Source organism: Equus asinus, chromosome 30 (assembly GCF_041296235.1).
Source record: "Equus asinus isolate D_3611 breed Donkey chromosome 30, EquAss-T2T_v2, whole genome shotgun sequence".
Lineage (NCBI taxonomy): Eukaryota > Metazoa > Chordata > Mammalia > Perissodactyla > Equidae > Equus > Equus asinus.
In genome coordinates, this window is record NC_091819.1 from 22,138,900 (window position 1) to 22,154,689 (window position 15,790).

The following is a 15,790-nucleotide window of genomic DNA, read 5'->3' on the forward strand; positions in this document are numbered from 1 at the left end:
CAGCAATAACAAGCCTTGGTACTTTATCTTAAGAACTAAGGTTTTTTAAAAGAGGTGTGTTTAAATCCAGACTATGACACTGTTTCTTTTTAAGTACCAATTTGTTGTCGTATTCCTTCCTGTAATTCTTGCTAAATCCTATTAAAAAAAAGAGGAGGAGGAGGAGGTCACTGGACATCTTCTTATTTACTTACAGAACCAGGTCCTTCTGTACTTAGAAATAACCCATCTTAGAGGATTGCATCCTCCCTCCCCTGCTGCCATGACAGTGAGGTTCAGGCATGCGGAAGGGACACTACAGAGGAGGCTACTCTCCCAACGATCCCTTCAGCCTGTTACTTCTCATGATTCTGGACCCTCAAAACTGGAGGGTCCATTTTGAGGGTTTCAAAAATGGAACCCTTTGGGACATATGTCAAGCCTGCCACCCTCCAGCCCTCCTGCAGTCAGCCTGCTCCAATCCCTGGAAAGTCCAATATGGGAGGCCCAGCACAGGAGAGCCCAAGATGAAACAGGTCCACCATCAGAACTGTTCCAGAGGGGCCTCCAGGAAGATGTACACGATGATTACAGTTGGGCACTAAATCTCTAAGTTTCCCAGAAATTAAAAGAAGACAAGTTAGGCCATAAATTTATGACATAGATCAAATGAGTCACGTAATGTTTTCCTAGTGAAATTTTTAAAAAATGTATTATGAAGCCCCTTAAATACTGGAAAACACCTCCAATTATGATACTGCAGAAGATACCAAAATCTAGTTCAATATGGAAATTCCTCACATCGATCCTTTAAATGCAATTAATTCAACAGAGAAAAAAAAAACATTCTTTTTTTTTTTTTTTTTTTTTGGTGAGGAAGATGGGCCCTGAGCTAACATCTGTGCAATCTCCCTCTATTTTGTATGTAGGACACTGCCACAGCATGGCTTGATGAGTGGTGTGTAGGTCCGTGCCCGGGATCCAAACCCAAGAACCCTGGGCTGCTGAAGTGAAGCATGTGAACTTAACCACTACACCCCTGGGCTGGCCCTGCTTTAACTTGTTAAATTACAAAAAATATGGTACTACGGCATAAAGATGTTCAATCATCAAAACCATCCTCCCCACTCTTCCAGGCAGTTAAAGTTGCCGATGTGGAATACTTTCAAGTGGTTAGCTGTCAGCAGCAATGACGGAAGCCTTACCCTGTTGGGCTGGAGTCTCGGCCGGCTGAGAGGCTGCCTGCAAGCCTGGCTCAGAAGCAGAGGAGTCTCCCAGCACAGAGTTTAGAGGAGTCTCCACAGAGGCGGGGGCAGCTGCAGGGGGAGAAGGGAGAACACTAGGCTTGGATGAGGGAGTTGAGGCAACGGGGGTGCTTGGAGGAGGAGAGGCTTGAGATCCACAGTGTGCGAGTGGCGCGAGGGAAGGCAGTGGAGGTGGCGGAGGCGGCGCTGCGGGCCCCGAGGTAGGCGGTGGAGACACTGGGTATGCTACCGAGTCAAGCAGCCCGTTGGGTGCGGTTGGTGATGGAGGCATTTGGGGCACAGGAGAAGAAACACAAACAGGGAGGACAGGCCTTGGACCCGTAGCTTTGCCTGGGGGGCTGCTAATCATGACTGGAGGAGACGGAGGGAGGGGCGAGAAATTGGAAGGAGACCAGGCACAGGGCTTCGCAGCTGGAGGCTGAGAGGAGGGTGTGTTCACAGGAGAAGAAGGCCGAGAGTTTCTGTTCAGAGGACGAGGAACTGTAGCGTAATGGGGAAGAACAGGGTGGAAGGCTGAACCTAGAGATGTTGCAAAACGGGTCGCTGGGTGTCGAAGTGGTGGTGTGGGGGGTGTGGAAGTAGGTGGCAAAGCGGTCACTACGGCATAGTCAGGAGTGGCCTCTGACACTGGAGCTGAGATGACTTTAGCATATGATGGAGGAGGTGCTGAAGGAGGCTGGCAACTGGCATACTCAGGAAGTGGAGCACTATACAGGGAGCTGTCTGAAGATGGAGCTGGGCAGAGGTGGGAAGCGGCAGCAAGAGACAGGGTAAAAAAGGAGAGAGAAAAAGGGAGCGAGTGAAGCCACGAAACCAGCATTCAGACGGAATGTACAAACGCACACTACAGTTAGTACAGAGAATTAGCCACATGTGCAAACACCTAATCTCACCCCAGAATACTGTAACTTATAAACACATTTTGAGATCCAGAAGAGGACGAAATAAGTTTTGTTTTTATCTAACAAGTAGATTGATAAATTACATCGATTAGTTTACCCTTTACAAGAAAAAGATAGTAGCCTTAATTTTCATTATTTAGTCCACTAGAAGGACGTTATGATTACATGAATAGGACCACAAACAGAAGAATAAGTTTAGTTGTTTTTTTTAAAACAACAAATAGCAAAACTGGCAAATATTTATTATAAAAGGCTAGGAACCCGCTATTCAGTGCTTATTTGCAGAAAAGTTTTGTTTTGTTGGCTATAACCCCAGAAAATAGTTAGGCAGTTAAAAATAAATGCAGTAACTCAAACAACAAACCAATCAACCAATATTGAATCAACCCACATCGAGACTTTTCATATAAGCTACATGGAATAAAAAAATAATTCTTAAATCCTATAATAAATGTTAATTTTAATGAATGTAAAAATATCTCAAACTTTCCGTTATATCTTAACCCTTAGGGTCCTTCAATAAATTATATAAATAAGTAAAGCCAACAGATTTAGTAATTTTCTCTAATTTTTTGCAATACTAGAAAATAAATGTAAATAGTCAGTTTTAGAGAGGGTATTTTCACCTACTGTCTTTAATTCCTCCTTCAAAAACTTTGGAATACAATGAAGAAAATTTCTTGCTGAATGATACTGTAATACTACAGTATTCAAGACAATTTTAAGCAATCTCAAAAGGGAAATATATTCCAAGTTCATCCAATATAAAAATTTCCCCATAAAAACACACTTTACACTTTATAGCCAATTTATAGGGAGTCAGAAGAATTAGAATGGCAGAATAAAAATTTCCAAGAGCTTTTGTCAAGTCTCCAAGCAATAAAAGCAATACAGAGAGAAATAAAATGTTCAACTGCTTGCATATTTTTCCTAATTTCCAATCGTATCGCTTAATCCCAAGCATCTCCAATGGGAAATGTTCTAACATGTGAATACACAAACCCTCAGCCACCACCAAGCTCAGACATTAAGAACGCAGGACAACGTGTCAACTTCTTACCAGCATTCGATACTCTTCGCTCTCGCTCCCATTCCAACTGCTCCCTTTCTAGCTGCTCCTGCCGCTCTCTCTCCTGCCTCTCTCGGTCCAGCCTCTCCAGCCGCTCGCGCTCCAGGCGCTCCCGCTCCAGGCGCTCCTGCCACTCCTGCCGCTCCCTTTCCTGTCTCTCTCTCTCCAGCTGCTCCTGCTCTAGTCGCTCCCTCTCCAGTCTTTCCCTTTCTAGCCTCTCCCTCTCCAACCTCTCCCTTTCCATTCTTTCTCTCTCCAGCCTTTCCCGCTCCAGCTCCTTTTGTCGTTGCTGTTCTTGTAGTTGCCTGAAATGGAAAACAAAAAAGAAAATATGCATCTATGGCCACTCATCATTAAAAACCTATTCCTTTCACAGTGAACCTATGTGAACCTTATTTCTGACTCGAACACAAAGCTTTGGAGAGCATGCAGTCAACATCTCTCCTCCCACCGGAGCACGGCAACTTTAGATAGAGATGACACATTCGTTTCATAGAAATGAAAACAATTCCTCTTCTCAAGATCATTTTTGGCTGAATGCTTCAGCACATTACACTAATCTCACTTTATTCTGTACTTATCATGAATAAAATGTTGCAAATTAATGCATTTTCCAAGTAACTGAACATAGCACTAACAAGTCATTAGTTTAATCATTTACTGAAAAAAATTTCTAAGTTGTCATTTCCTTCCTAAAACATAACATGAAATTTTCATTGTACAAGTAATATACTATTATTATATAATATTAGGAAATACACTGGTTGGTCACAGCAATAGCTCAATAAAAGTTTGCTGAATGAAAAAAAATACACAGTTAAGAAAGAAGGAAAGAAACAAACTGAAATCATCTCATATTCAAAGATTAACTATAATCAACATTTTGGCATTCATACCTCCAGATTCTCCTCACGTAAAAATATACATATAAACTTTAAAAACCAAATAAGACAAAATACTATTTCCCGATCGCTCTGAAATCTACGTTCTTCTCTGCCATTTAAGATACTGTAAAAGGTTATTCTCCAAGGCACTCAGCATAGTTTCGCATCGTGGTTTTTCAGGAGCGCATAGTGTTCTGTGGCTAAGCTGTCCGTGTGTAAGCAGTCTCCTACGGCAGGATGTCAGCTAGCCTAACACCATTACTAACACTGCAGCAAACATTTATCTCCATTTATCTTTGGACCCTTTCTAACTGCTTCTTAAGGATCACCACTGATGACCAGATTTGCTGGGTGAAAAGGTAGAAATATCAAGATTTTTGATACACGGTTCCAAACTGTCTTCAGGAACAGCTGTGCCAATTAATACTCCCAGCAGCCCAGCAGTATATGAGAAGGCCCACTTCCTTTCCCTCACTGACACTGAACATGACTGTCGTTTTAATCTTTGCTAACATGACTGATGCCACATAACAGTTTGCATTGTTAAGTACTCGGAACCTGTTCACTGATTCTGCACATGGGCACTGTGAAATGACGGCACACAGTCTCCCCCAGTTTCCTCTTGGGATAGTTAATGTTCCATATTCATTTGAAAGAGGTCTTTTCTATATGGAAGATAATAACCCTTTATCACACATGTTAGGCATGTGCATTTTAACTTTTACTCTTTTTTTTTATGTCTTTGATTTTAGAAGTTGTTCTGCAATACGGCTGTTATTTTTATGTAGAGGATCAAGGAATAACATTCCTTTGTGTGATCCTCCCTTGATGTCTTTCTAAGGCAGCCCTTCCCCATAGCAAGATTATATAATCACTGACACTTTCTTTAAATACTTGTATCTTTTATACTAAGATCCTGACTTCCTGTGAAATTTACCCTGGGTTGGAGACAGGAAGTAGTGATCTACATCACAGCACCGTTTATCGACAGCCCTGATTTAAGATGCCACCTTTCCATGAGTTGACTTTCTAACTTTCAGGATGTTTCAGGTCACAGACCTGTTTGCCTTCTATGCACCAGTATCTGGATATTTCGATGTCTGAAATAGTCACATAAGGACGGGCACATGTTCTGAGAAATGCGTTGTTATGCGATTCTGTAGCTGTGCGAACAGCACAGAGTGCACTTACACAAATCTAGACGGTGTAGCCTCCTGCACACCTAGGCTGCATGGTACTATCTCAGACGACTACCATCATATATGTGGTCCATCGTTGCTCGAAATGTCATTACGTGGCACATGACTATATACTTTAACATCTAGCAGGGTGCATCCATCCTTACTGCTCTCCTTTTTGTTTATTTTTTATTAAGACTATAATAGTTTACAACCTTGTGACATTTCAGTTGTACACTACGGTCACTCATGTTGTAGGTGCACCACTTCACCCTTTGTGCCCACCCCCCCTTGCCCCTGGTAACCACCAATCAGTTCTCTTTGTCTACATGTTTAACTTCCACCTATGAGTGGAGTCATACAGAGTTTGTCTTTCTCTATCTGGCTTATTTCACTTAACATAATACCCTCAAGGTCCATCCATATTGTTGTCAACGGGACTATTTTATCCTTTTTTTTGGCTGAATAGTATTCCATTGTATATATATATACCATATCTTCTTTATGCAATCATCAGTTGATGGGCACTTAGGTTGCTTCCACGTCTTGGCTGTTGTAAATAATGCTGCAATGAACCTAGGGGTGCATGGGACTTTTGAAATTGCTGATTTCAAGCTCTTTGGATAGATACCCAGTAGTGGGATAGCTGGATCGTATGGTAGTTCTATTTTTAATTTTTGAGAAATCTCCATACTGTTTTCCATAGTGGCTGCACTAGTTTGCATTCCCACCAACAGTGTATGAGGGTTCCTTTTTCTCCACAACCTCTCCAACATTTGTCACTTTTTATTTTGTTTATTTTTGCCATTCTAACAGGTGTAAGGTGATATCTTAGTGTAGTTTTGATTTGCATTTCCCTCATGATTAGTGATGATGCTTATTGCTTCTCTTTTTGAGTTTTTCTAGATGATTCTCAGACATTTGGCTTTTCTAGGTAAATTTTAGAATCACTTTGTTAAATTTACGCTTTCTGCCGAGTCTCATCCTCTCAATCCTATTAATGTTTTATTAAATTTGAAGATAAACTAGAAAAACATTCACATCTTCTTATCTCCATATCTAAGAACATACGGAATGTCTCAGTGTTTATTCAATTCAATTGAAAACCTTCTTTCACTCTCGGACTTCAAATGCTGACTATATGTGTTGAAACCTACAGAGGCTTACAGTATGTGGCTCTAAAACACTCATAAAAATCAAACACAAAAGTTTGCTTTTTACCTTCCATACACATATGTATGAAAGAGCATGAAAACGTCTCCAGGACCCACAGCTGCGCCTAGACGATCATCTTGCCGTAAAAGCTAACTCTCCCTTAAATAAAAAAAAGGACTCTTCACCCTACACGTAACACATTCCGTAGCTCTGTGGGGAAGATTAAATGAGGTAGTCAGTGCCTTAAAAGCGCTTTAAAAAGTACCCAGAGCATAAGAATGCTCAATAAATGTCAGCTATAATAATAATAATTTGGAAATGTCAATGGGACTTTCTCTGGGCTAACACGTGTGGCAGCACTGAATGACAGAACGTGTCTGCTACCCTTCTTCGTTCCTCCTGGTAGTAGCAGTAAGCCAGTAAGATCTTTCCAGAATCTCTCCCCTTCACGTTTCCTAAACTGACTATAAAACAAACAAACAAGCCCACTTAAACAAATCAATCCCACTTCTCTCACAAAAACACAAAGCTTCTCTCTGGACACAGCACCATACTTAACAATAATGGCAAGAGAAAAACAGAAGAAACCGAGGTAGTGCTTATTATGAGTGGCAGCTGTTTAAGATCCTGACTGCTAAATAAAATAATCAGATTTTCAGAATCTAATACTGACTTTATTACGCTATTTGATAAGCCACTAGCTGCCAATGTTCCTGAGGGACAACATATCACTGGGGGAAGAGGGCAAGAAATTAGGTGCATTCTCAAGAATTTTTTTAATAATAAACTAGACAGAGAAAATCAGTTCTTACTTTTTTAATAACCTGCATCTAATGAATAAACTCACCTGGGGATTATATGTATTAAATTTAAAGCATACAATATGCATCAAAAAATAAGGCCGTTTTAAACGTAATACTCTATCTATTGGGTCCAAAAGGCAGAAGATACACCCACACTACTCTAATTAGAATACACCTGAATACAGAAGCTAAGGGAAAGTATGTAACTTTCGAGGACAGTGGCTGCACCAAGAAATCTACGATAAAAAGATCCACGTTATTGAGTCCTTTTACATTTCTGTGCCACCTGTTTCACTTTATTTGATCAAAATAGTATGAGCACCGTTTTTAAAGCTTATAACAAAAACCAGCAGTCCATTGCCCTGACCCTCCCACCCGTTTCTAACACATCAGAGACGATTAGTGTCAACTCTTCTGGCTGTTTCTCATGTTTTAAACTTTAGATATTACTTACTGACTTTCTAATAAGAAGGTGCCTCTTGCAACCCCGTCCTCATGCACAAGCTTCTTCCAATAGAGTCATGAGAGACTATAGATTTCTGGGTAAGTCAATACTCAGAGTTAACGTTATTAATATAATAATCTAAATAGTGCTCACAGCTGAAACACAGTATTTCTAAGATTACATTTCATTTCTTATCCAAGTTCTTTGTTTTTCTGCCCCTAAGTTACTGTCTGCTTCTCTCAGCAACACAAAGCTTTTAACATAAAAAGTAAGCTTAAATCACAGGTAGACGGCCAGGGACGCGTAAAGTGAATCAGAGAATTACCGAATGACGACATTTACAACTAGGATGTCCCAACTGAGGAAGATGGTTCCACATACCATAATATTCTAGGGTTTTCTGTTTAGAAAAGACGAAGAGCATCTACTGATGCAGGAAGAGAGCACAATGCCAGAGAGATCTCCCAAGTTCACTGACAGATGACTAAAGCAGGCAGTTCACACAACTGCAGATCTGCTGTCTATTTTCTTGGTTTGAAGGTAAGAAAGGAAAGCGTTAAAAGTCCCCAACAATATTTAGCCCACTCACTGAAAAGATGCACAGCTACGTATATTTCCCAACGTAGTGTGTCAGACAGAAAAATCCCAGGCTTACAAATCTTTAGTGGCATGAATAATTCCCACCTAAACTGGAGAGTATATAAATCTTCCAACTTTCAATGTTTTGACCTCTAAAGCAGGACATTTGTTTATCTTTTTAGGGAAACAGTTTCCAAACTTATAAACTCTGCTTTTCTTAGAAATATCACTGCCAACACTCAGCCCAGAAACGCACATGACTCTTCTTCCTAGAGTCTATCTACAACCGCCTGCTCTCCTCGCTCATTGACAGAATCATCGGAAGACTGTGTTTGGAAGTCCAAAGGCCCTAACTCTGAACTATGGAAAAATTCTGGTGGACTGACTTTTCTTTTAAGTTAGGATATGCGTTTTACAATAATTTTAAAGTTAATGAGAAAATATATATTTTCTCAGAAACAATTACAGTGCCAATGACCAATATTATAGCCTTCAAGAACATTTAAAAAATATCAGAAATAGTTCCCTCCACCACCAAAATATCTATTTCTCCCCAAGTGAAGAGATGCACAAAGCACTGGCCAACAATGAGGTGAATAGTTTTTTTTAACATATTCAAACACGTTTAATTTATGTTGATTCGACTTATTTTTTTAAGTAAGATATAAATAAAATTTAAAAACACATTTCATTCAACTTTCCTATAATGAATAAGTGTTAGGTAAATAAAAAGTGATTTAAATTTTGACATAATAAAGTAGGAGGGCAGACCAAGAAAAACGTCTGGGTTCATAACATATAGTAACACTTTGATGATACTGACAATTGTCAGGAAATAAAACTATATAAATACGTTTTGATCAGATCATATGGGCATTTCACCTCTCCATTAGTAAACAAACGAAAAACAGATCAAACTAAACAAGATAATTAGGTTTTAATATTATAAAGCTCCTGAGACAAGAGACAACACTTACAGGAGAAGGAGGTCCACCCTGGGTCCATCCTGCCTCTGCGGGCCAACCGGAGGGCCATACACTTTCATGGCTCCAGCTCCCTGCTCTGTGCTGGGGTTATTGTTCCCCTTTTATAACCGCCAGGTAGCGGTGGTGATTTGCAAACTATTTATAGATATTAAATAATTAAGTTCCACGTTGAGACTAACACAGGACTGACTCATGTTTCTCAGAATATGTTTTTTCATCACAATCAGCCAAGAGAGCCAACTATTAATAATACGAGTAGGAACCAAAAGCTGATATTAACAAATGATGCACAATGAACAGAAAACTAAACTACACTATTCATGGTCCCAGAGTAAAGGTATTGGACTAATAAGACTTAACACCTAAAGTAAATACTCACTTTATCAACTTAATTTCACCCTTTTTATTAAAAATTTTAAAATTAAACTTATAAAACACATACACATAGCTTAAAAAGTCAAATAGTATTACAAAGCTTATAACAAAACAATCCTCACCACTTCTGATTTTGCTCCCCAGAAGCACCTACTTTTGACACTTTGGTATTTATCTCATATCTCTAAATATAGTTAAACCATTTAGAACTAATATTTCTTAGTTTTTCAGATGTGGGTATTATCTACTGATTTCCTACCAAACAAATGATTTAGTCCCTACACCCTCCAACCCCCTGAAACCTCTCCTTCCTCATTGTCCCAATAAAGTCCTACCACCACCTTGGAGACGTCAACATTCACTCACTCATAGCTGACTACAGTCACCTTTCACAACAATTTATTTCTTACTCTGGTGTTAAAAGTAATACTACTTTTTGACGTTTGTTTCTCTTCCTATTCCAATTTCACCCCAAACTCTCCATAGAACTGTAAACCCTCTCAATACGGTCAAACATATCAGGTGAGTATTCTACTTTTGTTTGCTCCTTTTGCTTTTCTTCCCCCCGGAAACACGCCATCAGGAGCCTCGGCCCTCCTGGCTCCGACGGACAGACGGCTCCCTAGGTTCTCCTTTCCCCTCAGTCACCCTGGGAATTCCCTCATCTCTTTCTGAAGTCGGATCCCTGGCTACCTGGCTCCTCCCGTGGTCTCATCCTTCTTGGTTTACACTCTCATTTAATAGAATCCATCTTCCAGTAGCTTCCTAGGAAGCTGTACAGAGGAAGAAGTTCAGATTGGAAGTCTCTCAGGAATTTGAAGTTCCCTCCCTTGTCCCATTCCAAGCTTTTAAAATCTTCTCTCTATTCAAGTACTCTAAAATTCCACAGTGATATATATCTTGGTGGTGGGCCTTTTTATGTTTTTCCTACTTACTGGTCTGGACACTTGGTGAGTCTTTTCACTCTAGACCAGGGGGCCTGGCAAACGACAGTCGGAGGCCCAAACCCGGCCAGGCCCATCATTTACATATCGTCGTGGCAAGCTACAAAGGAAGAGCTGAACAGCTGCCATAGAAACCTGTGGCCCACAAACTAAAATATTTACTATCTGGCCCTTTGCAGAAAAAGTTTGCAGTCCTCTGACCTACACAGACAAGCCACTGAGTTCCAGGAAATCTTCTTCTGTTATGTATTCACAGATTCTGTTTCCTCACATTTTTGTTCTTTTCCCCCCATAATGCCTATCATTGGGAAGTAGATGTGCTAATCTGATCTTCTTCCATTTTCTTTCTCATATACTACCTCTATCTTTTACATTATTTTCAGGGCAATTTCTTCAACCTTATTTCTCAAACCTCCTATTCTTAAAACTAATATGCTGGTTTTTTTTTTTTTTTAATTTGTAAGTACATTTTCTTAGGCTCTGTAAGTTTCTTTTTAAATAACTTACAAGTTTTTGCTTTATGAATAAAATATATTCTCTTGGTTCTCTGAAGTAATTATACAATATTTTTAATTTTTCTTTTGCTCCTTGTATTATTTCCTCTAATTTCAATTTTTCGTTTGTTTTGATCTGTCTTCATGTTACAGAAGTTGTCCTTAATGGTCTGACGATCCTTGGCTGTCCATTCATACTTAAAAAGGGCACGAAAGCTGATCAGAAGCCCTTAAATAAATGAGCTTCACTGGGAGGGACCCTGAGTGCCAACATCTTTGTCTTTTCTCTCGGCCAAGCCAATTTTCCCAAAGGGGACTCTCAAAGTTTCTTGCCTGGCCTCCACAGGTCTGGCTGCCGATGTCTAAGAACTGAGCAAGGGAAAGAAATCAACTTGGCTAACTTTCACTAACCCGTCCTTCCACTATGGCGCCTCTCCCTGCCTCACAGCTGGGCTGGTGTACCTCAGTCTAGACCAGCGGCCACCAAACTTTTTCTGCAAAGGGCCACAAAGTACTCTGTCGCATATTCTTTTTAAATTTTTTTTTTTTTTTTTAAACAACTCTGCAGAAAAGTAAAAGCCATTCACAGCTCTTGGCTATGCAAAAGCAAGCCCAGGGCCGGATGTGGCCGGCAAGTTATAGTCTGCCAGCTTCCAGCCTAGACTGCTGTGCTGTCCAAAATGGCAGCTACTAGCTGTCTGCCACTACTGAGCACTGAAGATGTTCCTTGTCTGAACTGAGATGTGCTCTAAGTATAAAAACATAACTCCAGATTTTTCATACCTATATGAGAAAAAGAATGTAAAATATCTCTAAAATTTTTGTATCAATTACCTATTGAAATCATATTTCAGCTGCACAGTTTTATTATTAAAATTAATTTCACTTGTTCCCTTTAAATCTCTAAAAATGTGGTCACTAGAAAATTTTAAAATGACACACAGTTTGCATTCTAGTCCCATGGAGCAGTACCGGCCTAGAGCATCTCTGGGAGAGAATAAATCTCCAGTCTCCTGTTTGGGTGTGGCGGAGAAAATGTGGATATCTGAAGACTCCTTATGAAGACTTTTAACTAACCCTCTGGGGTGCAGCATTGTGAAATGGATTGCTATTGGCAGGCACCACAGCAACTCAGCCCTTCTCTTCTCTGTCTTGGCTTGTTTTAACTTTTGCTGGTCTCCCAAGTTAGCTGCCACCTGTATTAGTATCTCACAGCTGCCATAATAAAGAACCACAAACTTGGTGGCTTAAAAATAACAGAAATTTCTTCTCTCGGTACTGGAGTCTAGAAGCCTGAAATCGAGGTGTCGGCAGGGCTGGCTCCTTCTAAGGGCTCTCAGGCCGAATCTGGTCCGCGCTTCTCTTTGGCTTCTGGTCGTGGCTGGTACACTCCTGGTGTTCCCTGGCTTACAGATGCATCGCTACACCGTCTGCCTCCATCTTCACTGGTGCTCTCCCTGTGTCTCTGTGTCCTCACAGGGTCGTCCTGCTTCTGTGTCTTTCTCTTCTTACAGGGCTATCACTCATGTTGGATTAAGGGGGCCCACCCTACTCCAGTACGACCTCACCTTAACTAATGACTCTATTTTCAAGTAAGGTCACATTTTGAGGTACTGGGGACCAGGACATATCTTTCTTGGAGGACACAACTCAATCCAGAACATCACTCCTCAACAAAATCGCGTAAACGAGAAAGTGGACGGCCATTTCTTGTCTGTCACATTGTCTAACTGATGCGCCTGAAGTGCCACTGGTATTCCTCAAAGTGCAATTGATTTCTCTAAACAAAATCAGACTCTAAATATGCTGTTACGCTTTTCTTTAAGCAATTAATTTCTTTTTTTGTAACTATATTCAAAAGCTAAGAAAAATAATTCGAAGAATAAGAATTTTTAGCTATTAAGATAACCCATTTATAATTTATGGTTCTGAGCTAAAATCCTATCAAGAAAGTTTTTTATGCATATGAAACATATACGTGCGTTCACATGCCTGAGGAACACCTTGTTCATCTTTCTCTTCCCACCCCATTCCTTATTATTAGCTCGCCAAATACAAACCATTTCCCAGTCTTCAAAAATCAACTTATGAGACCCCCCAAGAGCTCACCTGAAAGTAGTAACAGAAATGTAACATTACTGATTATAATACGAACTTTATACTAAAAATATAACCACTGAAACTTATGCATGAATACCAGGATGCACATTAATATTCTTTTTCATTACAATTCTTAGCAATGGGGTAGAAAAGAGCCAGTTACACAGCCAAAGTTAACAGGACAAAGTTACTCAGCTTATGAAATAAAAGTTCACCCAAGGGTATTTTATCACGCCTCTGAAAATAAAACCAAGTAAAAGAAAATTTATTTTTATATGAATAACGGCATGAAATAAATTTTGGAAATAGAATTTCTATTGGGAAGCAAACTTCTCCCGAGACCATGCTGTGCATCCCTCTGCCATTGTGTTTCCTAACCTGGGAAACCGCTGCTGGTGAGAAAAGGTGAAGACCAGTACTAAGTGTCTAACAGAATTTAATCGGTATTTTGGGGGCTTGTAGTATCTTTTTTTAAGTGTGGTTTAACCATAGGCAAAAATAGATTGTATGGGATGAAGGTCAAAGGAAAATGGCATATACCTTTCTTATAACTTGAAAACACTACAGTGTTAAAAAGCAAGATGCCTCAGGTCTCTATTATTATTCAGGTCTCTACTCTCAAGCAGCCTATAACGGTCACTGTGGAGGTAAGACTCCTATGTAAAATAAACAATAAAATATGAGTGTATGATTAAGTCATAGGAGTACAGAAAAGAAAACCATTACTAGGCCTGAAGCAGAGTTTACAGAAAATGACAACACAGAGATGAGAAAGGCGTGTCAGAAGAGGTAAAGAGGAAAAAACAAGTATAGATACAGTGGTAGGCAGGAGAAATGAAAGAGATACAAAGGGTGGGTTCTGAAACGTCAGGCCAAAGAATGAAACTGGAGGTGAGGAGAGGCGGCCATCAGGAACGCTGAGCAGGGACACAGCATCATCGGAGCATGTGGACTCCTACTCAAGCTGGCAGATTTGAGCAGTCAGACTATCTTCGCCTACTCCAAGATTCTACTGGAATTCCAGAAAAATCATAAAACTGTACACAAAACCATTGTAAGTAGAAAATTGAGGAGAGTGGTTATTAGTAAAGCAAATTTATCATGCCATTTCTAGAAGACAGGAAGGGTAGAGAGGAGCTTTCCGGCTAGACCTCTTGCCTAGTTCCTACGGACTAGTACATCCACCTACCTACTCAACGTCTCCACTTGGATGTCCAGGGAAAATCTCAACCTCCTATCTTCAAAATTCATCTCTGAGATCCCCCAACGAAACCTCCTCTACTCACAGTCTTTCACATCTTGGTTAAGGTCAACTCCACCCTTCGCACTGGCTCAGGTTAAAAAACACAACTCCTGCGCTTCTCTCACACCCCACAGACAACCAACCAGGAAATCTAAGAAGCTAACTTCCCACCACCTCCAGTACCTGGCGGACGCCACGTCATTCCTTAATTGGCTTCTTGCTGGGCAGCTTCCACTCGTGCTGCTCTGCAGTCCAGCCTCAGCAGAGCAGCCAGACTGATTCTGCTAAAATGTTAATCTAGATCATTCCTATTAAATCATCCAGTGGTTCCTCACATCTCTCAGAATAAAAGCTAAATTCTTTACAAGCCCCTGCAAGGTCCTGCAAGATATGACTCCCCATTATCTTCAAACTCATCCACTACTCTTTCTTGTTTCCTCCTCTCGTTCTCTCTGCTCCAGGCTCAACGGCCTCCTTGTTTTTCCCCGTAACACAAGCACAATGCTGCCTTAGGACCTTTGCATTACTGTTCCCTCTGCGCACAGTGCACCTACCCAGACATCCACTCAGCTAACGCCATCCTTTCATCTCAGTAAGATCTACCCTGAACGACCTACTTAAAATTACAAGCAGCACCTCCTCTCCCTCTCTGCCACATACACTCCCCTTTACTTGGCTCTGTTTCTTCCCACAGCACTTAGCATCTTCTCATACACCACGTCATGTCTGTTGTTCACTGTCTGATTAGGGTAAGGCTTTTGCCTCCCTGTGTCGCATGCCTTCCCCTAGGTGTCCTAAGCCCTTAGAACAAACGGTGTCTGGAATATAACTGGACCAAAGACTGGAGGCAGCCACAGTCCAGAATGCACACTGAAAACGGCTGAAGCAGACACGAGAAGAGGAACCTGGCAAAGATCTACTGGCGATCAGCAAGGAGAGAGAACGGGAAGGGGCACGCCTCGTCTGAAGAACAGCTGCCCCAGCCCAGCCCTTCTCCAACCCCAGCTCAGTGGAGGAACGGCGTCTGCCACAGAAGACAGTTTTCTGAAGAAACGGAACAAGCTGACTCAGGCGAGCTAGGGCGTCTGGTGGATAAGCATTTGTGGGGTCCTGAGGCCTGTCTGCTCCCCACTCTTGTCCTGAGGGAGAGCCTGTCAGTCTACCTGCTCTGCCTTCTTCCACGGACCTCCTTGGCAGCCCCCTCACTCAGGGAAGACGCTGCCCAGGAGAGATCTAAACTCCGCGATGGAAGAGGAAACCCAAGACAAGCACTGATCTCATTCAACCTAATTCTTTCATAGAAATAAATGACGACTGAAGATCACCAGATATTTGAGTAAAACCATTAAGATAAACAATACAACTCTATAGGAGGGAGATAATTGAAGC

The 15,790-nt window shown here is 41.0% G+C and overlaps 1 protein-coding gene across 12 annotated transcripts in view; it reads right to left on the reverse strand.

Moving 5' to 3' along the window:
• ENAH (ENAH actin regulator) overlaps nucleotides 1–15,790 on the reverse strand; it is a 145,255-nt gene that overhangs the window by 21,884 nt on the left and 107,581 nt on the right. For 5 of the 12 annotated variants that reach the window (XM_044762828.2, XM_070501675.1, XM_044762827.2 and 2 more), the window contains exons 5-6: nucleotides 3,207–3,520; nucleotides 1,185–1,295 (exon numbers count right to left, since the gene is read on the reverse strand). In XM_044762828.2, coding sequence (XP_044618763.1) covers nucleotides 1,185–1,295; nucleotides 3,207–3,520 — 425 coding nt within the window. Of the gene's footprint in view, nucleotides 1–1,184; nucleotides 1,980–3,206; nucleotides 3,521–9,236; nucleotides 9,381–15,790 lie in introns of those variants that run through there. The other 7 variants (XM_044762818.2, XM_070501670.1, XM_070501669.1 and 4 more) reach the window with 3 other exon arrangements.